At 47.0% G+C, this 22,950-nt stretch overlaps 1 protein-coding gene and 1 long non-coding RNA gene across 9 annotated transcripts in view; one reads left to right on the plus strand and one right to left on the minus strand.

Annotated features, from left to right (window-relative positions):
• Positions 1-3,080: 3,080 nt before the first annotated feature.
• On the plus strand, positions 3,081-5,909 carry LOC137214454 (uncharacterized). Of its 2 annotated transcripts, none has more exons than XR_010938916.1 (3): positions 3,081-4,004; positions 4,548-5,120; positions 5,668-5,909. It is a non-coding gene; the product is annotated as an uncharacterized lncRNA (long non-coding RNA). The 2 variants fall into 2 exon arrangements; XR_010938917.1 differs by lacking the exon at positions 5,668-5,909 and having other exon boundaries at positions 3,081-3,620; positions 3,662-4,004; positions 4,548-4,909.
• Positions 5,910-5,981: 72 nt separating this feature from the next.
• The window catches only part of GARRE1 (granule associated Rac and RHOG effector 1), an 82,215-nt gene continuing 65,246 nt past the window's right edge, over positions 5,982-22,950 (minus strand). For 6 of the 7 annotated variants that reach the window (XM_067718282.1, XM_067718283.1, XM_067718289.1 and 3 more), the window contains 6 exons: positions 17,964-18,089; positions 15,822-16,855; positions 12,276-12,441; positions 11,419-11,556; positions 9,096-9,174; positions 5,982-8,585 (listed from right to left, as the gene is read on the minus strand). In XM_067718282.1, coding sequence (XP_067574383.1) covers positions 8,277-8,585; positions 9,096-9,174; positions 11,419-11,556; positions 12,276-12,441; positions 15,822-16,855; positions 17,964-18,089 — 1,852 coding nt within the window. In that variant the 3' untranslated portion in view covers positions 5,982-8,276. The other variant, XM_067718288.1, reaches the window with a different exon arrangement.

The raw sequence follows: 22,950 nt of genomic DNA on the forward strand, positions 1-22,950 counted from the left end.
TTTGGGTGAGACGGAGTAAATATAGTCAGAGAGAAGAGGTCCAAGAACTGGGCACTCAAATTGAGCTTCTCCATCGCCCAGTTCCCCCAGAAATGCCATCCGTCTAGGAGTGTGCCCTGTCCTGCTGCAGACCCAGGCCTAGGTCTTCCTCTAGCCCACCTCCCAGTTCCATGCAGTCGCTGCCACCTCTGGCCTCTGCAAATGGCTTTTCTCTCTCAGCCCAGAATTATTTGAGATGAAGGAAAAAAGAGAGCGGCCAAAGACTGAAGAAATGAATGGTCACAGGACTTTGCAGGGAACAGCCCTGTCCACAAAGCCCTTATTTAGCCAGAGTTTTGGGTCAACTGTCAACTCTGAGATTTAACTCGGCTTCCCGTACCCAGCACAACCCTGACAGTTGCTGAACAGCATCTGGTCTACTAGAGTTTCTGAGAAACACTCCAGAGTTTCCCAGCCAAGCAGTTGACTGCACAGAACAGCACTCCCACCCCTCGATCCTGTGTTTCAGAACAGAACTTCATCCAATAGGAAGGCCAGTCTCAGTAGCCATTACCCCATCATCCACTTGCCCTATGACTCCTCAGATGACTCTAACCCAGCAGTAGCCACTGACTCCCTTTTTCTAGTAGGCTCTTTTTGGTGATCACAGTGGACATCTGTTCATCTGTTGTCTTTGTCTGAAACCACTACCTCTCACCCTTAGGTTTCTTCCTCTGCCTCTCTGATTGCATCAGAGATGAACACATGACCTAAGCCCGCCAAACAGGGTTCTTTCCTGGCACCCAAAGCCAGCAGGAGAAACTCAGTTTTCTGTAGTGTTAAGCTGCCTTTCAGAAAGGACAGACCCGAGGTTCAGTCCCTGGTCTCATGGAAAACAATGGAGAGTGTGACCTCCAGAGAGATGTCAGGGTGAACCTCATAGGGCCCAAGTTCCTGGGGCCAGGTCACCTCTGTCTGCAGCTGGAACACAAATCGAATCAGTTATTTCCCTTAGTGTTGATGTTGTTCTGAGCTGAGCTGTCATTTACAACTCCAAGTGTTTCCAAAAATGTTATGGGTGTTCACCTGCCCACTGCCACACTGTCCTCCCCAATGTCCTCTCTCATCCACCCAAAACCCATAGGAGCAGCTGGGGTAATGAAGAGGCAGGAGGCGAGTCCTCCGATGATTACCTTTTTGAAGGTTTCATCTTCTTTTTAACATTCTATAATGTACTCCTCCAGGAGTTTGGCCTCTCTTATTCCCAGTAGCTTCAACTATTCCAGATTTCCCAGATATTCTCAGATTTCCCCATAATATATATATATATATTTTTGCAGACGCGCAGGCTCAGCGGCCATGGCTCACGGGCCCAGCCGCTCCGCGCCACGTGGCATCTTCCCAGACCGGGGCACAAACCCGCGTCCCCTGCATCGGCAGGCGGACTCTCAACCACTGCGCCACCAGGGAAGCCCTCCCCATAATATTTTAAGTTTAACGTTGTACTTTGAAATTCCAGGGACTTGGGCTTCCCTGGTGGTGCAGTGGTTAAGAATCCGCCTGCCAATGCAGGGGACACGGGTTCGATCCCTGGTCCGGGAAGATACCACATGCCACAGAGCAACTAAACCCGTACACCACAACTACTGAGCCTGCACTCTAGAGCCCGCAAGCCACAACTACTGAGCCCACGTGCCACAACTACTGAAGCTCACGCGCCTAGAGCCTGTGCTCCGCAACGAGAAGCCACTGCAATGAGAAGCCCGTGCATCGCAACAAAGAGTAGCCCCCGCTCACCACAACTAGAGAAGGCCTGCCTGCAGTAACGAAGATCCAATGCAGCCAAAAATAAATAAGTAGATAAATTTAAAAAAAAACTATAGAGTTTTCCAATTAAAAAAAAAAGAAATTCCAGTTATGTGGATTTTCTGTTAGCAGAAAACTAGGTTCCTATCTGGAGGACCATAACTCACAGTAGCTAAGGAGAGAAAATGCAAAAAAGGAGTAGCTCAAAGGCAAGCCATTATTAATTGAAAGCCATTCATCACCCAACTACTAACATGGGTACTTTACTACTCCCACCAGTTTACTGTGTGCAGAGCTCTGTGCTAAATTCTCTCCCACATAACCTTCATAGCAGCCCCATGAGGGATATCCTGTTGTCCTCCCCACTTAAGACAGGTTAAGAAATCTGAAAATAGCCGTTCTGCTACTAAGTAGAGAATTAACTCAAGGTTGCCCCATTCCTGAGCCCAGTTCTTAATCACAGCCCTGTCCTGCCTGCCACTTCCTGACTCTTCAGCCTTGGGAAGAAGGTACAGGGAAAGTGGAGGAGCAGGCAATCCCCTCCTGCCCTCCCCCTTATCCCAGTTCTAACATCAAGTAGGCCTTTGTGGTATTAGATCTGATTGACAGGGTAGAATTTTACAAGTGGAAATGGCCAAGAATGACATCTCCAACGGAAAGGACAGCAGCATGGGCAAAGACAGAGGTAGGAGAATACAACCACTGGATTAACACTGGTCCCCTTGGAGTGGATCTAAGGATCTGTGTAGGGCAGTAGAGAGAAACTCACCAGGAAAGGTGCAGTGTGTGGAAGGGATCGGACATTGGAGTGTGGGGTGGCCTCTCTGACCAAATCTCGGGGGAGTGGAGTGGGGCCTGTAATTTGGAAAAATAGTAACTTAAGGTAATTTTATGTTGACAAACGTTAAACGTGTTTTCTACCACCATCACCACAATCGGCACCACATGCTGTGCTAAGCCCCGTCTGCAAACCGCACGGTATAGGGTTCAGAATCCAGGGGAAGTGAAGCTCTCGGAGGGTTACCTGCACCCAGGCCAAGGGCTGACAATCACAACCGAAAGAAAACCTGGCTCAGAAAGTTCAACAGACTCTGCTCCAGTCAGTTAGGCACCTTCAAGTGCCCTCAGCAAAATAGTATGAGCCGGCAGAGGAGTGGATTGAAGGGTAGACTTAAGTCAGGCCTCAATTCAGGGCCGCTGGACAGGGGTCAGGCAGGACCTGGAGACCAGGGGATCACCAGGACAAGGGCAAAGGGAGGTTCGGGGACAGGGCGACGGCCGGAGGCTGAAGGAGGTCGGGTGTGGGGCGATTCACGCCGATGGATTTTCGCGAGCTGCTCCGGGGAGGCGCACCCACCGAGGGTGCTGAGTCACGCTGACCAGGAAAGGGCAAGAAATCGCGGTTCGCCGGAGATACGGGGATCTCCTGGCACTGGGCCCACTCTCCGGAGGTGCGGCGCGCATGCGTCTACGCGCAGGGAAAGCGGGATCAGCTCAGGTAGTGAGGAGGTACGCACGCGTCTCCGTGTGGGCTCGCACGTCCGGGGGGTGCAAGTGTGCGCATGTCCCCGCGCCGGGACGGGATAGGGGGGCAGACCGCGGAAGTCGCAGACGCCTCTACCCGCACGTCTGAGATGGACGTGTGCGCACAAGTGCGCATACTCCGGGTTGGGGCGGACTGCGCGTGCGCAGACTAGGAGACCCGAGGACGGGGAAGCCAGCGCCCCCAGGAGGGTCGGAGCTCGTACTGCGTGCTTCGTGCTGTTCGCCTATTCGGCCGAGTATTATCGCTTCGGGATGTCGCCACAGACTTTTCCCTTTGAATCCACTGTTAGGTTTTTTTTTTCTTTTTCTTTTTTTTTTTTTTCACTGTTAGGTTTTTAAAAAGAATTTCCCCACCGCACATGGGCATGAGTTTCCAGCAGAAGAGAAAACTCTGTACTTAGTTGAGCTACAGAGCCCTACCCGCAGCTCCTAGCGTCAGTCCCTCCTTGCAGCTCTAGTACAAACACTGATGATGGTGTATTCTTTCAGCCCGACGTGAGAACCGGTTTATTTTAAGGCTAGTTCTATTTTTCGCCCTGTATTAGAATTTGCCTCTGGCCTTAACAACACCTCGTTTCGTCTGGCTTGTCTTGAGTTGCTTCGAGCTGTTCTGCACCCTGCACATGTGGCCATGAAGGAGACTCGCTCCTTGCTCTACTGAGGCCTTGGTTCAGGTGAGAGAGAAACATACAAACACACATTCCAGCGGAGTGCTAAGTGCTGTAGTGAAAAGCAAAGCTGGGGGGAGGCTGGGCTCTGGCCCAACAGAACTGGAGAGGCCCAGGCAGGTGGGCACTGGGTGGGGGGTGGGGGTGGGAGGCCTCCTTGAGGTAGCAGGGGTGTATGGGACACCCTGGGGCCTGAGAAGGAAAGGCAGCAGCTAGGGGAGGACCAGGTTGATGGCAGTGGAGATGTAAGAACATGGTGGAATTTAAATGTGCTTGCAGATGCACTTGTAGGACTTGCTGCTTAAGTGAATGAGGAGAGTAAAGACGATCAAGAATGTCTGCCTGTGCGCTGGGTGGATGAATAGTGGCACCTCTTACCAAGATTGGGAAAGAAGGGGTTGTCTTCCCTCAAAGACTGAGTTTTACGGTCACAGACTGCATCTTCTGTGCAGCCCTGGCTCCCATCCTAGCAAGGGCCTCGCCCCTAGGTGACAATAGTAAATGTTGAAATGAATGACACTCCTGAAGCAATCCTTCCTCCTCACCTAGGTCCACATCCCCAACTCAGTCCCAATATAAGCCACATCCAGTCCGCCTCACAGACAAGCAGAGGCCTGTGCCCAGCCAGCAGACCCCTGTGGAATCATAAGGCCAGCTGTTTGTGTTACTTGCAGGAGCCTGTCCCTGGAGGTTCCTCAGACTCCCATGCACATATGGTTGGCAGCCTGACAGTCATGTTGTCCACATACATGGCTTTTTGGTAATTGAAGAGCCATCTCCAGATCAGGAAGCAGATCACAAGAGGGGTCACACAGAGCACAGAGGAACGTCCTTTCACAGCACCATGGCTGGAATGCAGTGTTTCAGCTACGCTCCTAGAGCTGGACGCCCCAGTCTCCCAGCATCCCCTGGTGGAAAAAGACGGGCACCGTCCTCATAAGGACCTCACCTACCTGTGTGTCGTCCTCCATTTCTCGGCTGAGCTAAAGCCTCCAAGGACCTTCTTGGGGCTCCGGTGAACATCTGTTCTGCTTCCATCCCCACCCACCTGGCATGGAGCTGGGGCTACGGGACTCCTGTCTCCACCACTGTTGTGAATCAGAAGTCAGGGAACGGCACCAGGTACTAGTGTTAAATGGGAACACGTTTGAATAAAATGTGTTTTTCTGTCTAGCATTTTAATGTGTCTTCCAGTGTCTTCCTTAGCATACCCACGCAACATGGCTGTTCCTAAGCAGCCTTGTCCTGAGGTGCACTTAGAAGGCTCTAGGACTAAGTCCTCATGCTCAGCTTTTAGGCATCTCAGCAGAAAGAAGCCTGAGTGGTACTTGTACGGGTAGGTTATATATTAATGCTCACTTACTCCATTATCCTAAGTTCATGAAAAAAGTTTCAATCAAATGCTGTCTTGCTGTAAATGAAAATGAGCTGAAATTCCCCTGTAACCCACCCACCTTTTGTGGTTCCCATTTTGCAATCTTTCCTTCTCCATTAGCAGGATGGCATCAGCCAGTGAGACTAGTCCTTCTTGCCCCTGTGAGGCAGGGTCTGTCTGCCACACAGTGGGTCCCTGGCAGAACTGGGGGAGATCATCCCTGCATCTGCTCCTGGAAAGGCTGGCTGGGCAGCTCACAAGCGCCCATGTTTGGTGGAATGTGTGTGTTGGCAGATCACAACCCAAGGAGAGAGTCTGCATCCTTCCAGGTGACCTCCTTCACCACGACATTGGCTCTGCCCACACAGAGACCTCTTCCAGCTTTGGCCTTCAGGAAGCTAACAGGAGAGGTGTGGTAGGTTGTCCTGCTTTCTGCCCACCCACCCCAGCTCATCCTAATACCCCCAGTGGTATTACCCTTGCAAGGGCTCAGAATCAGACGACAGGCCGACCTAAACGTACTTGGGTGCAGCTTTTCAAAGTAATGAACCAGACAGGGCTGCTGACATGGTATCTGCTGCAGTTCATTTTCAACAGAGATACAAAAATTATTAAATGTATATTTTAATAAAGCCAATAGTTATTTTACTTATAGGAGCTTTAAAAGTAAGATACAAAATGTAGAGTTCCAGTTTGGAAGCGCTGTAACTAGTCACACGAGCAACGCAGCCACGCCTGGCCACACAAAGGACACACACACACACACACGCACACACATGCGCTTTGGCGAGACCCCTCTGCCGAGCGTAGCACCTGGAATTACCAGTATTCAGAGCAAGGCGGTGCTGAGAACACAGCACCTACAAGGAGACCACACCAACAGCTTCACACAGTCTCATAGCCCATGGAGATGCAATCACAAAATGTCTTCCTTACTTGAGAAAAACAGACTGGAAAGTGACAATTAGCAATGTTGATGTCACCTGCGCTGGAGCATCAAGGACTGACCTCTGTCCAGGATGAGGTCTTTGGGGAGGCACTATTAAAACAAGAGTACTTCAGTATAACAGAACTTGAAACACAGGGTACTGTAGACACATTACTGAAGGAAATAGAAAACTATCTAACAAGTAAAACAGCCACGGACAACTTCAACAGTGATTAGTGCACACACTGTGACAGCTAACACAGACAAGAGCCACGCAGGGTTGGCGCAAAGCACGTGCCTGAAAAGTCTATGTACAAAATAGTTCTCTGTAAACATGGTGAGGTGACTGTTCAGAACCCATGGTGAAAGGATCATGAGTACAGGCAGCAATGGCATCCGCACACAGCACAAAAGACAACACCCGAGGCCTGGAAACAGCCTGGCAACACAGTACTAAAAATTCAGATGGCTGGGCTCAGACACCCTAAGGGTCCTCGATAATTAGCGTGTATACGACATATATATATATATTCTTTTTGGTATTTTTAAATATAAATTTACTTATATCCATAGAAAAATGAGAACATAACTGTGTTATTACAATCTTTGCTGGAAAAGCTTATATGGAGTTAGAAAGAATAAACCATTTATTAGTAGTTAACATATATTAAAATGGTTTAATGATTTAAGAAAATATAAAAAAAATATTAATACTGTCAAACTTTCATACCAGAAAATATTATGGATTTTTCTCAATTAGACTTTTTCAAAGATGAAATATGAAAATTTTAAATAAGTTTTATATAAAGAACTTCTGTAACCTCAATTAATATACAGTGGGGTATGCCTAGTCTATATAGATATATTTATTATTTCTCAATTTAAGCACCATTCAATTCTTCTGGATCCATTCTGGCTGGAAAAATATCCCTAAATCCACAGGATGGTATCTATTTAATAGCACGTTAACTGAAAATGAGTTTTTTTTTTTTTTTTTAAAGAAAAAACTTTTAAATTAATTCCTATCAACATCCTAATTGGTTTGTCTTGAGCCAGCTCACAATGTTACTGCAATTTCAAGTGTCTCTCTGCAGCCCCTGACCACACCTCCACGTTTGAGACTGTGTCGAAGCCTCTGGCCATGTGTGGAAGGACCTGAGGGCTGAAGGTGTAGCTTCATCCTGCACGCGGACAGCAACCAGCTGGCTCATCTCCACGCACCATAAGGGCTATGTCTCCGACATGATTTATGATCCTGCTTTTGTAAATCTGGCAGAGGCTGCACCCCCTGGGTGCTGCTGTGGGGTGGCAAGGGGCTGTCCACCTACAGAAAACCCAGGAGGTTGCTTCTGATCACAAATATTCTATACTTTGCCCAGTTCGTATAAGCTTAAATAAAGATAGTGTTGAACAAACCTCCAGCCACTCTATTTGTTATCTTAAAATATTCAATGCATTTTAGGCAGGAGATGTTTTAACTAAAAACCTATATGAAAAATAGCTATAAAATACAGTGATTGGTGTGTGGTCAGTCATCACTCAGTGTGTTAAGGAGGGGGAAGGGGAGGGTTTCAGAAGAATGGTCAGTTTTGCTCTCAGCCTTCAGGCCTGACGCCTTCCCAACACACACAGTGGGACTACAAACTTAAGAGAGCTGTGTTTCTCAAAGTGTGGCCTGTGGCCCACCTGCATCAGAATCACCAGAGGTGCTTATTAAACTCGAAGATCCCCCAGCATCTCCCTGAGGAGGGTCAGAAAACTCCATCTTCAGCTGGCCCTCCAGGTGTCTGATGCCTCCAAAGTTTTGAGAAGCCAGGCCTTAAAGGCTTGGAGTTGCCAACCACCCCCATCCCCAAGGATCCCTGCCTGGGACAGGGGTGCACTGGTCCTCTGGGGGGCTGGTGCCAGCTAGTTAGCCCTGGGGTGGGGACACTGGCCCCAACAGCTCTGAGCAGGCAGGCAGGCTGGTCCTGGGTCAGTACTGGGGCAAGTAGGCTGGCCTGCGCTCAGCCTTCCCGGGGAAGGCCTTGAAGCCCTTGGGCGCTGCCTTGTGTGCCGGTGGGGGTGCGGGCTGCGGCGGGGTCTGCACGTAGGTGAAGGAGGCGGCGCTGCAGTCGCTGGTGGCGGCCCACACTGGGGACTGCAGCATCTGCATGGTGTCATTCCACTGGCTGCCAGGGCTGGCAACTGCATAGAGTGGTGCACTTGGGCCAGGCAGGGTGCTGGGCAGCGGGGAAGGGTGTTGCCAGGGGGCTTTGGGTGGCCACGTTTTGGTTTTGTTATCCTGAGAGACAGAAGAGGGTTCTTAGTGGCATTTCTGGCAACTGATCATCTTTTCCCACCTCCCCAGATCTCTGGTCCTTATACCCACTGAGAAAACAGGGTGAGAGCCCCAGCCCTCCCCACAGTTCTGGAGCAGCACGTCTAACAGAACTCGCAACATTTCAGACAGAAATGTTCTATGTCTGCGCCATCTAGTACAGTAGCTGCTCACCGCACATGGCCAGTGCAACTGAAGAACTCGATCTTTCTTTATATTTAAGTAATTTCAATTTAAGTAGCTACATGTGGCTAATGGCTGTCATGTTAGCACAGCCCCAGAACTTCCTCTACGTGTGGCTCTGAGTCAGCTGAGATGGCTAATCATTTAGACAAAAATCACAGGAAGAAAGTTGTTCACCACAAAGAACCCCTCATTTCTTTGAGGCCCTCTTAAAAGTTAAGCTTTGGAACCTTACTCATGGTCTGTACCCATAAAGCCAGCCCTCTGTGGAGAGAGCAGGGCCCACAATACCTGGTTCACGTCCTCCACTGTGGTAAGAAGAGGTGGTGAGGGCAGCGTGCTGGTCTCCTGCTCTCCACTGCTGTGCTTCCTGAAAGAACCAAGAGCTCAGTGCAGTGGTCACCTGGCTTCCCGTCCAGCTTCTCTCTAGAGGACACCCTAGCCACTTGGCTCAGGTGTCTTCAGGCACTGGTTCTAGGTGGGGAGGCCTTGGGCCACCGCATGCAGGGGACTAAGGTGGGTCCCCGTGGAGTGGCGCACTCAGCAGGCCGTCACAGGGCTGGGCTGGGGCAGAGGTGGCGGGCATGAAGACTGGCACTGGCTGTTTCAGCTGCTGAGTCCACCAGCTCCAGCCTTTTGTTAATTTATTCAACACATACAGACTGATTGTTTACCATACACTGGGGATAGGTGACAAAAACAAAACAAAAGGCTGTTAGTTTTACTACTAACATGAAAAAATTTCTGTTATTATGTTGAATGAAAGAGGCAGGCATAGCAGGCAGAGAGCCAAGTAAACCAGTCTATCAGCGCTGCTACGTGCAGACAGCAGCCTCTGCAGAGGTGGTGCTACAAGTGCCTTTCTAGACGTCCAGTCAGCCTCTCTTTCCTGTGCCTAAAACAGAAGCCTTCAGATCTCTCCAAGGCTCAGTCCTGCTCTTCCTACAGTCCTCCGTGCCTCAGTCCACGGCACCCTCTTTCACACAGATGCTCAGGCCAAAAACTTGCGTCTCACCCTTGATTCTTCTCTCACTCACATACCCCACTGACAATTTCTCACCAGTTGCTCTAACATTTTGTTCAGCTTTCTGCTCATCAGAGGCCTCCCTGACTGCCATTCAGAACACAGAAAATCCACCTTTCCCCTCAGTTCCTGCCCTCATACCCTACTTTATTTTTCTTCATAGCACCTACTCCAAACTGACATATTTGGGATTTTTTTATCGGCCTTCCTTCAATCGAATATCAGTTTCATGAGGAAGGGGACTTTGATTTGTTTGCTGCTGTATCACCAGTGCCTGGTACATGATGGGTGCTACTGAATAAATGAAGGTGTCCCTCCCCCGCCCAAATTCAAATGCTAAAGCCCTAACTTCCAGTACCTCAGAATGTGACTGTATTTAGAGATAAGCTGTTTAAACAACTAATTAAGTTAAAATGAAGTCATTAGGGTGAGCTCCAACCCAATATGACTAGTGTCCTTATAATAAGAGAAGATTAGGACACAGACACACAGAGAGAAGACCATGTGAGGATACAGGGAAAAGACGGCCACCTGCAAGCAAAGGAGAGAGGCCTCAGAAGAAATCAACCCTGCTGACACCTTGATCTCAAGACTTCTAGCCTCCAGAACTACGAGAAAATAAATTCTTGTCGTTAAGTCCCCAGTCTGTGTTTTTTTGATATGGTTGCCCTAGCAAACAAATACAGTGTTTGTGAGAATTAAGTGAGAAAATGTACATGAATGCTTAACCCAGGGCCTGGCACAAAGAATGCACCCTAGCTTGTATCAGCAATCACTGTCATCACCACCGTAACTGCTCTGTGCATCCTACTCTGTGTGACTCAGGTACCCTTCCATCTTTATCTACCTGCTCCCCATTGCTTATCCAATGAAGCCTGACCCTGTGACACGAGGGCCATGCTACGTGGCCTCCCTGTCCCCTCCACAGCATGACTTCTGATGCCCTGGCGACCGTGCATGCTCTCTATTCCTGCCCATGTCCTTTAGAACGCCACCTCTGGGCCTCTGCTTCCTCACACCCACAACAGTCTCTGCATTTCTTTCTAAACAAATTCTTCTCTTATTTCAGGGCCCATTTTAATTTTTGTGACTACTTGTGAAAACTTCAGATCTGAATATACTATGTAACTATTTTTTTCAACTTTGAAATACCATTCAGGGGTCATTTTACCCAGTTCCACCTTTGACAAAGAAATAGAGGGTCAGAGAGGGCCAGGCTCATGTTCGGAGGTGCAAAGCCTGTTGGAGAGCCCAGTTAGAACTTGGTTGTCCTGGTCCTGCTCCTCCCACGGAAAGGGTTGCCTCCGGTAAGGCACAGACCAGCATCAGCAGACCTGGTTCTCCACAATACTCCCTGCCTGTCATACTGGTATTGTGGGCTACCACTTGCATGAGGCTGTTCTATCAGCAAAAACTCAACCCAACTTTAAGTCACCACACAAGCTTCGGCAAGACAGTACTGGAAGAGGCCCTCTGCCTCTTTCACGCACGGGTGACTGGGAGTGATGGGGCTACTGAACTTTGTAAGAGGAATAGCTGTGGTTCACATTTACAGACCCCTCTGTTCTTTGGTTTAAAATTTCTTCATACCTTCTCTGCTTGACAGCAGCAACGAGGTCAGGCCCTGAAAACATGGAGAACAAGCTGTCCCCATTGGCGGAGGACGTCTCGTCACTCGAGCTGGCCGAATCTCCCTGAGCACCCGACCAGCCGCTGTGCAGGCCATCCCTGAAAGCCAAAGAGAGAAGCTGGTTCTGGGCCTCCTGAAGCCAGCCTGGACACTGGCTGGACAGCCCGAGGCCAGCCCTCACCCCCGCCCCGGCCCTAAAACAACAGTCTTTTCCCTGTACTCATCTCACAACCCAAGAGTGGTCTCTTATCTCTCTCCTTCTTCTAAAAACTCCTCAGAAGCCTGTGGTTTATAGATGAAATTCATTTTAGACCAAACAAAAAGCTGAGATGGTCTTTAGCTGTGCAGTTATTAACCAGGTAGCAGAAAGAGATGTAAAAAAAAATCAGTCCTCAGATGTCTTTATGATGAAAATCCACAGTTCTCTCAATACACTGAACTGAAAACCTTTGGTTTTTGTAGGCTACAAGGATCACATTCCATAAATGATACAGGTTTCATAGCCATGCTCATTTCAGCTAAAGACCGTGTTAAACATGCAATTACTTCACAAACACCACCAAATAAGATCCTTGTCTAGAGCAGAAGAGCCTGTCTCAAAAATCACCAATTTATACCAATGGTGTCTTCACAGGGACACAACATGCCACTTGGCATCCTACAGTCAGTCACAAAACTCTGACCCCCTGAGAATTTGACCATGTGCCACTCTCTCACGTGGGGGCCTAGAAATGAACTGCCTGATAAGGGTGCACAAAGGCCCCATGGGGAACACCCAGGTCCCAAACTCAGCTTCCCTCCCACATCCAGCACTCACCCTTCTGCAAAGAACTCTGGGAAAGGCCAGGTCCGATGGGCATCATCCATGGGTGGCCAATGGCCCCGGGGGTTGCCAGGGCGGCGACCGTGTTGGACTTGCCGCTTCTGCTGCATTGCTTGGCTCACTCCTGCCACATAGCGTGCAAACTCGGGGTCTGAACCCACTGTGTTAAGACAAAGGGATAAACAAGATTTGGGGCCAAACTGGCCTCTTGTTTTCTTCCCTACCTTCTGAGGATGTCTTGGTGACACACACAGTGAAAAGTGGTGACGGGCTACCAGGCTTGTGGCCCAGAGAGGGCTGCAGGATTTGCCCTGCAGTCTGCTGTGGTGAGATGGGGATTTCAGTACATGGGTCTGAAGATGGGGTATGGTGTGTACATAGGGACTGTCAGGAAGGGACATGCCTAAGACTGGGGCAGGCTGAATGTGCACAAAGACAAAACAAAGAGAGAACAAAAAGGTTTGCTTTAGCCATGACTAAATTTTAAAGACAGATGCTAGTTACTTTAAAACTTCCCAGGGACTTCCCTGGCAGTCCAGTGGTTAAGACTTCGCCTTCCAATGCAGGGGGTGCTGGTCAGGGAGTTAAAATCCCACATGCCTTGGGGCCAAAAAAACCAAAACATAAAACAGAAGCAATACTGTAACAAATTCAATAAAGACTTTAAAAATGATCCATATCAAAAAAAAACCCAAAACAAAACAAAACAAAAAAACTTTCCAGTGTGTGGTGCTACATACTTAACAACTAAGAAAATCAGATGATGACTTCAGCCAAGAAATAAGCTGAAGGTTATAAAAGCATCAGGGTCAGATGGAGAATATCTGCCCTTCCCCCTTGGGCTCAACTCTGATCCAGTATTTTCCTGGCTATTGAAGGCAGACCTGCTAATTCAGTTTGAAGATAATAAGAGTGGTAACGAATAAGATAAAATTTTAAAATGCATTAAGAGGTAGATGGAAACGTACTGGACAGAACTAAGTAAGGATGTGCAGGGCAGTACAAGTAGGAGGAAAAACAGCATAGGAGAAATTCAGAGAAAGTCAAACAAAAAGATATGGTAGGAAAACATCTATAGGTCACAAACTGAATAGGACTCAGCAGTGTATACTTTTTAGCTTCAAGTTGGGAAAGACACTAGGGCTCAATCCCACTCTTAGCTTTTTCTCTCAGGGAGCTGCCATGTGTGCACTGCACAAAGATGCCCACACCGGGTAGAGCAGGGGCTGTGTGTGCCTGTCCAGAGGGGGCACTCTGTTCTAGCTGCCCCTGCCTGAGAGGGTGCCTTCTGTAATTCATCCATCCAGAATGCCCTTTCTTAATTTGAAAAAAGGGCTATGTAGACCTTATGCCCTTGGAGTGGAAGCTACATTAAGAACTTGAAGATCAGAAAGGCACATCCAGAAGGAAAAGCTAGTAGGATTCCTAGGCTAAAGACATAAAGGCTGTTCAGGCCTCAATAGAGATCAAAGATGAGAAAATTCTGCCAAACACCATTTATACTCTGGATTTAATTACAGGACTGTCAAAAAATGTACACACTGTTTATCAGCAATTGAGAAAACGTGCCACGCCCACCCAGCTGGTGGCAGGCAGGTGGGCTTGCTCTTCCATAGCAGGGTGGAACTGTTTGCCCTTCCCCACATCCCCAGGGGTTCCCCACACCCACTCACCCAAGGAGAGCAAGAACAAGAGAGCATGAGCAGCAGTATGAGGAATTCTGAGAAGACATACGAAAACATTTCTTTCCTTTAATAGTTAATGCTGGGTTCATTTAGTAGGGAATCTCCTCTTCTGGTGGTTATTTATATAAATATGTGCTATATTTACTTACACTATTTCACAGCCCTTGTGAATGAAATATATTTTCCACTTCCATGTACCATTTGCTAAATTAGAGGAAAAAAGTAATCGATTGCTATATATTTACCTTGCATCTACCCACCTTACCAGATTCACTTACTAATTCTGGAAATTTTTTATTAAGGAGGCTTGTTTTTTTAAATTCTATTTCCAGCAAAGAGATGTGCTCTTTAATCTACTCTTTTCTAAAGCTTATACCACTTATCTCCTTTGTTTTTGTCTTGCTACATTTGCCAGAAAGTTCAAGACAAAGTTACATGCTATTGGTGGTAGCAGTTGCCACCCTGTCTGGGTCTTGATTTTAACTGGAATGCTTTTGTTTCACTATACAAAGTACTACTTGCTACTGGTTTTTGGTAGATAAGTCTTTCATATTCAAGACATTTTCTTCTATTTATGTTTTACTTCGAGGGGTTTACTTAAGAATTGCTGGTTAAGAATTGTTTACTTAAGAATTACTTAAGAATTGTTTACTTAAGAATTGCTACTTAAGAATTGTCTTTTACCAAATGTCTTTACGGCATCTATTGCTGTATGAGTTTTTCTCATATTGGTTGAAATGACAGATTACTGTACAGGAGCAGAGTTCCTTATACTGACCTACCTTACACTGCTGAAGTAAACCAGATATAACTCCTTTGATACACTGCTAGATTTTCTTGCATCTATCTACACTCATAAAAAGTTTTTATGGTAAAATCATGTTGGCTTCATAACTCCCTTTCCAATCTCTTCTCCTGGAATAGAACCGGGCAGGTTTTCCACTTCTTGGTGCAATTTTGGTAATGTATGTTTTATTAGGAAAAAATCCATTTTCCATTCAGTTTTTATGTATGTTGTCATCACGTCATATGTGATAATGTCTTAAAGTTCTTTTAATCTCTCCTATACCTGTAGTTATGTCTCCTTTCTCTATCCTAATCTTGTTTCTCTTTGCTCTCTCTTAATCAGCATTATAATAAATTGGTTTCTCTATTTTACTGGTCTTCTAAAGACCCTTCTTTTAGATTTATTTACAATGTCTATTATATTTTTCTTTTAAATTTAATTAGCTTTGGCTTTTACCCTTTTTTTTAAATTGAAGTATAGTTGATTTACAATATTATGTTAGTTTCAGGTGTACAACAACTTTTAGCCTTAACTAATTCCTCCTCCTAGTTTATCTTTGTTTTGTTTCTAAATTCTTTTTCTAATTTCCTACGATAACTCTGGTGAATCTTCACACTGTCTAGGCCAGGAAAAGCTATATTCTATGAAGGCAGGAGGGTGCCTTACTACCTTTCACTGGTTCTAGAATTTAGGCAAAAACGAATCACAGAACAGGTTATGTAATCAGGAAAAAAGCAGCCCACGAAGGGCCAGCCATTTTAGCTCCCATGAATGGGAGCCCTCTTGAACTATGGGACTTTGAGCCATTCAACTTCTCTTAGCCTCAATTCTGCCCTCTATAAAGTGAGAAAATTAGTTCCACTTACCTCATCAGACTCATTCTAACCACTGCTTCCTACCTTTGCTGGAACTGTCCAATACTTGCCATCAGACAGTGAGAAAGGGTCTTTAAAGGGGGATTAAGTCACTGCCTCATATAAGTAAGGATGTGGTAGATGGGCCCTATGAAGTCTTTGGTGATAATATTTAAGTTAAAACCCCAAGGTGGAGAGGTGGGGGCTCACATACCTGCAGGATCAAAAGGCAGAATCTCTCCCAACATCCCAAAGACTCCATCGCTTTGGTCACGGTTTGGCCAGGTGTTATTTCTAGGTCCCTGTGGCTTCTGTCCCAAAACCTCCGACATCATATTATCCATATAACTGCTCACCAGACCCAAGCTGTACAAGTCAGAACTGAGATCAGATATGCCAGGCCACTGGCCAAGGGGAGACAGACCGGCTCCAATGGGTTGTGTTGGCTGCTGGGATGAGCCGTGTACCCATTTCCCAGGAGCCCGATGCTGGGGCAGGGGCTGCTGCGGTCCAACGGGTTGGAGCAGGTGTTGGTAGTACTGGACCTGGGGTTGTTGTTGCTTTGGGGACTGCTGCTGAGGTGCCAGGCCCGGCTGGGGTGTCAGAGGTGTGTGTGCCCTAGTCTGGGGAGGCCGCGGCGGAGGGGGCACTGGCAGTGACGGCTGCTGTGGCTGCATAGCTCCTGCCTTCTGCTCAGTCACCATGGCTATGGCAGCAGAATTACGCCTTGTCACCAGTGGGGAGCCCTGATGTGACTGGCCCATGTTAAAGCCTGAAAGAAAATCTATCACCTCCTGCATTTCCTGATCGGTTGGTAAGTTCATACCCTTCTCGTCCTTGCCATCATCCCCTTGCACGAAGCTGTCATGCCTCTCCATGAGAAAACCATTGGCCATCTGATTACTGGAATTCTGAGCTGACTGTGAAGGGTCTGTAGTCCTAGGGAAATTACCAATGTTCAAAATGCTTTGTAATCTTGAATCAGTATTACTGGGCATTTTGGCCTTCTCTTCTGAACACCCAGCTATGAAGATATTTTTGGAAGGGGTATTTGGAATGGAATAATTTGTGCTGCTGCTAGAGCTGGTACATGAAGCTTTCTTGGTGAACCGGGATGTCAGTTTGGAGAAGGTCTTCTGTAGGCCACCTGAAGATTTGTTTCCATTCCCAGAAGGCAAGTCAGCCTGATTTCCAAAATCACAGATCTCCCTTTGAAGCTGGATTTGTATGCAGGGTAAAGCTTGTTCCCTATTTAAAGAGAAATGCATTTAAAAAAAGGACAAATATACAAATTGGACAATGAAATGGATCTCTTTGGTATTTAAGAAAGACTTTAAGAATAAAAAGACCTCTTTGTTTGCTATCAGGTTCATTTATTTTATAGATAAACACCCAAGAGTTTTAAAAGTACATAATTTAAGCACTTACTATCTATATTTATTATAAAAAATCTACCATGTCTAACGCAGGGCTGTGAAAACTACATTAGATTTCTGGCCTGAGGATTTTGAGTGAAACTCTCTGACCACAACACAGAAGAGCAAAACATGGCTAGAGTGGGATACGCAACTGGCAGAGGCCGGCTCTGTGCCTGGATGATGGGGACTGGGAGCTCGGCAGATCCAGCAGAGGGTCAACGGACAAATGCACACAGCAGAGAGGGGTGAGTGGGCGGGACCCAGGGACACCATGCAGCACTGTTGTCCTTGGAAGTAATTCACAGACAGTGCCAAGAACAGATGGTTGTTACTTCCGAAGTCTTCCAAGTACTTTTTTCCAGTACTGAAAGAAAGCCCTAGAGATAGAAAGGGCATGGGTAGGAGCTGGGCAGGTCATGGCTGGTGTGACCCTGCATTAGTCACCTCACTGTTGGTTCTGGGCTCATGAATGAAGACATGGGGAGGGCCCACGGCTAGATGTTTAAGGTCTCTACTGGTTCTAAAGTTAATTCACAAAGAGATAATCTTGCAACTGTCAGCTACTTTCAGATATAAATAAATGTCATGCAAGATATAAGTAAATTTTCTAAATATTTTTCTGCTCTTAGTTCATAAGGAGAATGTGAGTTGGGTTAAAGTCCTCTTGAGGTACTTAACTCTGAAATCATAAAACAAATGAAGGCAAAAATGTTAACACTGAGGAATCTGGGTAAAGGGCAATTCTTTGTACTATTCTTGCAACTTTTCTGTAAGTTTGAAATTATTCCAAAAAAAAGTTGCCGAATAGTTCCCTTTCTTGCCTTATTTACTAACATACTATCAGTGACGTACTCTCACATGACCCTGTAAGTGGTCACACTGTCCCTAGGTGTGGACCTGAACATGAACCAATTCAAGTGCTGGGTGGGGGCACCAACCTTCCTGCCCTCCAGCGGGTGAGGTCCAGAACAGCCGTGTAGAGCACATCCACCAGACCCAGGGTCTTCTCGGGATCCAGGCTTCTCTGCAGCAGGGACATGGTAGCGGGGTCTTCTTTCAGGCACCTAGGCATGAACCGGGCTGCGTGAGTCTGGGCTGCACTTGTCCGCAAAGGGGTTTCAAGCAGGCCTTATACAAAAGGCCACACCTTTTGGTACCAAATAAAAATTTGGTAATTGTAAGAACATTGAGAGGATGACAGGGCTACCACTTGTACTTGTTGCTCCACAAAAGGAGGAGGAAGCAATAGGGCTTGGGGTCTCCATAGATTTCTAACTGTCTAGAGTCTGTTTAGTAGGAAGAGAAGAGTTCGGTGGAGGGTTTGCCTTCCAAGGGCCCTAATGCCCACTCACTGTCCAACGTTGGCTTCGGCCCCTATTTTCCTCTCTACCCTGCTGAGATTCTGTGCTCTGGCACAGTATGTACTCCTTTACAAACTTTTTATATAACGTCCCACCCCTCCCTCCTGCTACAGCACTTCACACCTGTACCTAAGAAACCAAGGGTCAGTGGAGGGAAAAAATCTGTCTGCCAGCCTGGCAAACTTCAGATAAACAATAAACATGGTTTTCCCGTAAATTAATTTTTTCCCTTTCCAAGATGACTGTTTTACCTTCCCCCTCCTCAAAGCTCTGCTATCCCTACCATCTCCCATTCTTTGCTATCTCAACTCTCACTTAATTGAGAAAACACATAAGCAGATGAGATCTATTTCAACCACCCTCACCACTAATCCCACCAGTTCACCAGTGTCTGTGCCCACACACCCTGCCTGCCCTGCTGTCAGAGCACAAGACCTGCTCTTGCCACGGGCTGACCCTCCACCTGAGCACCACATGCGCCATACGGCCTTGCTTTTTTCCCAAGGACCTCACTCGAGTAATCACCCCGTTTCTCCCCTGTGATATTCCCTTTGGCAAACAAACCAGCATTGCCAACCACCTGCTCTTAGCCCCACATCCACTCCAGATACTGCCCCACTTCTCTGCTCCCCATTTTAACAAAATCGCAGTCTCCTCCTCTTCCTTACCTCCTATTCTCCTTTCATCACACTCTGACCAGGTGTTCATCCCTATAACTCCACTAAAATAGCTTTTATCAGACAACTCAGATCTTGCCACAGTCAAGGGTCAGTTACCTGTCTCCACTTTACTCAGTCTCTCAGCAACATCATGCAATGTCTCCTTCCTCCTGGATCACTGTCTTCTGCAGCCCTGGAGACCCCAACCTTGCTCCATTTTCCTCCTACCTGGCTGGCAGTTCCTTCTTGGTCTCGTCCTCCTCCTCCTTCCCCTCCCTCTGCATCGTGGCACGTTCCAGGCTTCGTCCCTTCTTGTAAGAGGACTGCACGTGGTCCTGTGGTTTTATAGACCATCCCTACAATACAGACTCTCAAGCTGTCTTTGCCAGTCTAGGCCTTTCTCCTGATTGCCACCCTCACGTATCTAAATGCACCTTTGACAGCTCTCCCTGCACACCTACCAGGCAGCTCGAAGGGAGCCTGGTCAGTACAACTCTTGATCCCTCTCCTCCCGCCAAAACCACTCTGAATCCTATGACCTCCTCAGTAAGTACGCAGCACAGCTGTCTACCTAAGAGTCATTGCTAGTTTTCCCCACTTCCTACATCCAGTCTATCAGCAAATCCTGCCGGCTCTTCCATAACACAATCCGAATCTAGGCACTTCCACCACCTCTCTCGTTACTGCTCTACTCCAAGACACCACCAGCACCTGCGTCTTAGGACCAGCCTCCCATGTGGTCTCCTTTTCTCCAGTCCTGTCCCTCCAAGGCCCACCCTCCACATAGCAACAGAGCCTCCTGTAGCACAAATCAGAACACACCACTCCCCTGTGCAAAACCCTCCAGTGGCATCCTATCATGACTGAAATAAAATCCAAACCCCTCACCACAGCTCTTTGTGACCTGGCCCTCCTGCCTCTCTGGCCACACCTCTCTTTGCTGTCACCTCTCCTCACCTTGTCTCAGCTATGAGGCCTTCTCACACGCCCTGAATAAGTTGGGTTTGCCCACATCTCAGGACCTTTGCCTGGACTATTCCCCGCTGAGAGCTGCCTCCCACCATTCAGGTCCCCACTGCCCACCCAGGGCACCTCCACCAAAAAGCCTTTTCTGAGAGGTAGAACCAGGAAGATGCTATCTGTCTGTTCCTAGGCTCTCTGGGAGTTAAATGGTGAAATCAACACTTGCAAAGCCATTCTAAGGAGGCAGCAGCACACCCCAACATGTCTTTGGCTTGAGAAGAAATATATCTGTGAGGATGTAAGCTGGCCAGCCTCAGAAACACTGGAAAAAGTGAGCAATAAGGCAAGCTCTGCCAGTGCCCAGTCAGACTCTGGGCTCCTGGGAGAGAATCTTGGCCAGTGGACCTGGCCGAGGTTCATGCACCTGATTCTCTCAGCCTGGAATTGCTGATTACCGGGACACACTTGTTCTATGTTCCCCAGCCAACTTCTACTTGTGATCTGGCTGGTCGCGTGTTTGCCCACTAGATGAACATTTTTTGGTCATGCAGAAAGGAGTTCCTGGAGATAACAATAATTTCTCTTTCTAAAAATCAACAAATTGGCATTCTTATTTTATTCATCAGTCTTGAGAGTTGATCAATAAAACCCCCTGAAGAGACCAAACCCATTCTTTTGACAAATCACCCAGACTGGCTTATAACCTTCTACTTGTTCTTAGATAAAATCCAAGTCCCTCAGGGACCCTGCAAGTCCTGGTTTCTATGAATCCCCATCTTCAACACCACCTAGCATAATTCCAGCCATGCCAGCTCATTCCTCAGGCCTTTGCATTTGCTGTTCCTTCTGCCTGGGATGCTTTCCCCATCTGCTCTCTGCATGGCAGGCTCCTCTCAAATGTCACATCCTTAAAGAGACCCTTCATGACTGACCTCCTCATCCAAAATAGCCTCCTCCTGCCATCTCTACCTGTTATTCTCTATCAGATGATGTCACTCTACTCTTATTCCCCTCATACGCTTGCCAGTGCTTGAAGTTAACTCCTATGCTTATTAGCTGTCCCCTCCCCAACCCTATGCCATAACAAAGCCAGCTCTATTAGGGGCAGGGACCCTGTTTGTCTTGCTCATGATTAAATTCCCAGAGCCTAGAACAGTGTCTGTCACATATTAGGTACTCAGTAAATATTTGTTGAAAGAAAGAATGGGTGAATAGCTTAAATATGACAAGTTAAAAAAATCTAAGTAAGGTTTTACTTTCTTTGGGGAAAAAAAATGTATCTGGCAGCTAGACACTTCGTTTTATTAAAATCAAAGCATATAATAAATTCTTGACTAGTTTTGCTAATAATTTCATTTTTTCCAAAGGTGGAATAAAGCAATCACTTCTTTTTTTTTTTGGTTCATGGGCCTCTCACTGCTGTGGCCTCTCCCGCTGCGGAGCACAGGCTCCAGATGCGCAGGCCCAGCGGCCATGGCTCACGGGCCCAGCCGCTCCGCAGCACGTGGGATTCTCCCGGACCGGGGCACAAACCCGTGTCCCCTGCATCGGCAGGCGGACCCTCAACCACTGCGCCACCAGGGAAGCCCAATCACTTCTTTTTGTGTTCTTCTCAACAAGCACATATTCTGTAACTTGAAACAAAAACATAAAACTTTGCATTTTTACCAAAAGTAGCCAGCAGAGGGAGCCTCTCCAAGTAACTGCAGTCTATGAGGTCTTTCAAGGAGGTGCAATGAATTACAAAGGAAATCAATCATACAGGGAGAGTTGTGGAAGTAAACTGCAGGGTTAACCATTTTAGTACTAACTGTTTATATTCACCCAATTATCCAAGAGTTGAAAATGTTTTCTTTTTTTTTTTTAAGAAGATGTTGGGGGTAGGAGTTTATTAATTAATTAATTTATTTTTGCTGTGTTGGGTCTTCGTTTCTGTGTGAGGGCTTTCTCTAGTTGTGGCAAGCGGAGGCCACTCTTCATTGCGGTGCGCGGGCCTCCCACTATCACAGCCTCTCTTGTTGTGGAGCACAGGCTCCAGACGCGCAGGCTCAGCAGTTGTGGCTCACGGGCCCAGCTGCTCTGCGGCATGTGGGATCTTCCCAGACCAGGGCTCGAACCCATGTCCCCTGCATTAGCAGGCAGATTCTCAACCACTGCGCCACCAGGGAAGCCCGAAAATGTTTTCTTTAAAATGAGAATCCTGGTTAAGTTTAATATTTTTCAATAAGAACGTGAATTAGAAAATAAATTAAGAATTCAGGAACACAAAAATCTTACAAAAAAGTGAGCTTTTAATCTATTGCTTGGGGAATTCCCTGGCAGTCAGTGGTTAGGACTCCACGCTCTCACTACCGAGGGCCTGGCCTGGGAACTAAGATCTTACAAGGTACACGGCACAGCCAAAAAAAAAAACACAACTACTGTTTGACAGGAATGAAGATATGTATATAAATTAACATGATGCCATATTAATAATCAAATTTAGAAATTTGGGGAAGAAACTCATAAAAGGGAGATTTTGGGACATGAAGTAAACTGCCAACCCTTACTTGATATATATCAACAAATTCTAAAACTTTCGGCAGAATCTCCACTGGACCCCCCCCTCACATTTCAAGAAGAAATGAGTTAAATACAATTCGAATGTATTACCCAGCTACCACTTTAGTCCACATGGGCACCAATAGTGCCACTGTTCCTTACTAACTCTATCTCTTCCTACCTAAATGCTTTATACATTTTCTATACAGTTAAATATTCATTCTGATCATAATTTTAATTGCAAAAGTCTTGCAATATAGACTTAATTTTTCTTGTTTACTAGTAAAGCTGTGATGCCGATCCTTCATCTGAATCTGTGCGCGCATCACATGGCTAAATCCCTAGAGGTGGAACTGCTGAGGTCAGAGCCCTTATTTTAGGCGTCTGACAAATGAAACTGC

Source organism: Pseudorca crassidens, chromosome 20, assembly GCF_039906515.1.
Source record: "Pseudorca crassidens isolate mPseCra1 chromosome 20, mPseCra1.hap1, whole genome shotgun sequence".
Classification (NCBI taxonomy): Eukaryota; Metazoa; Chordata; class Mammalia; order Artiodactyla; family Delphinidae; genus Pseudorca; species Pseudorca crassidens.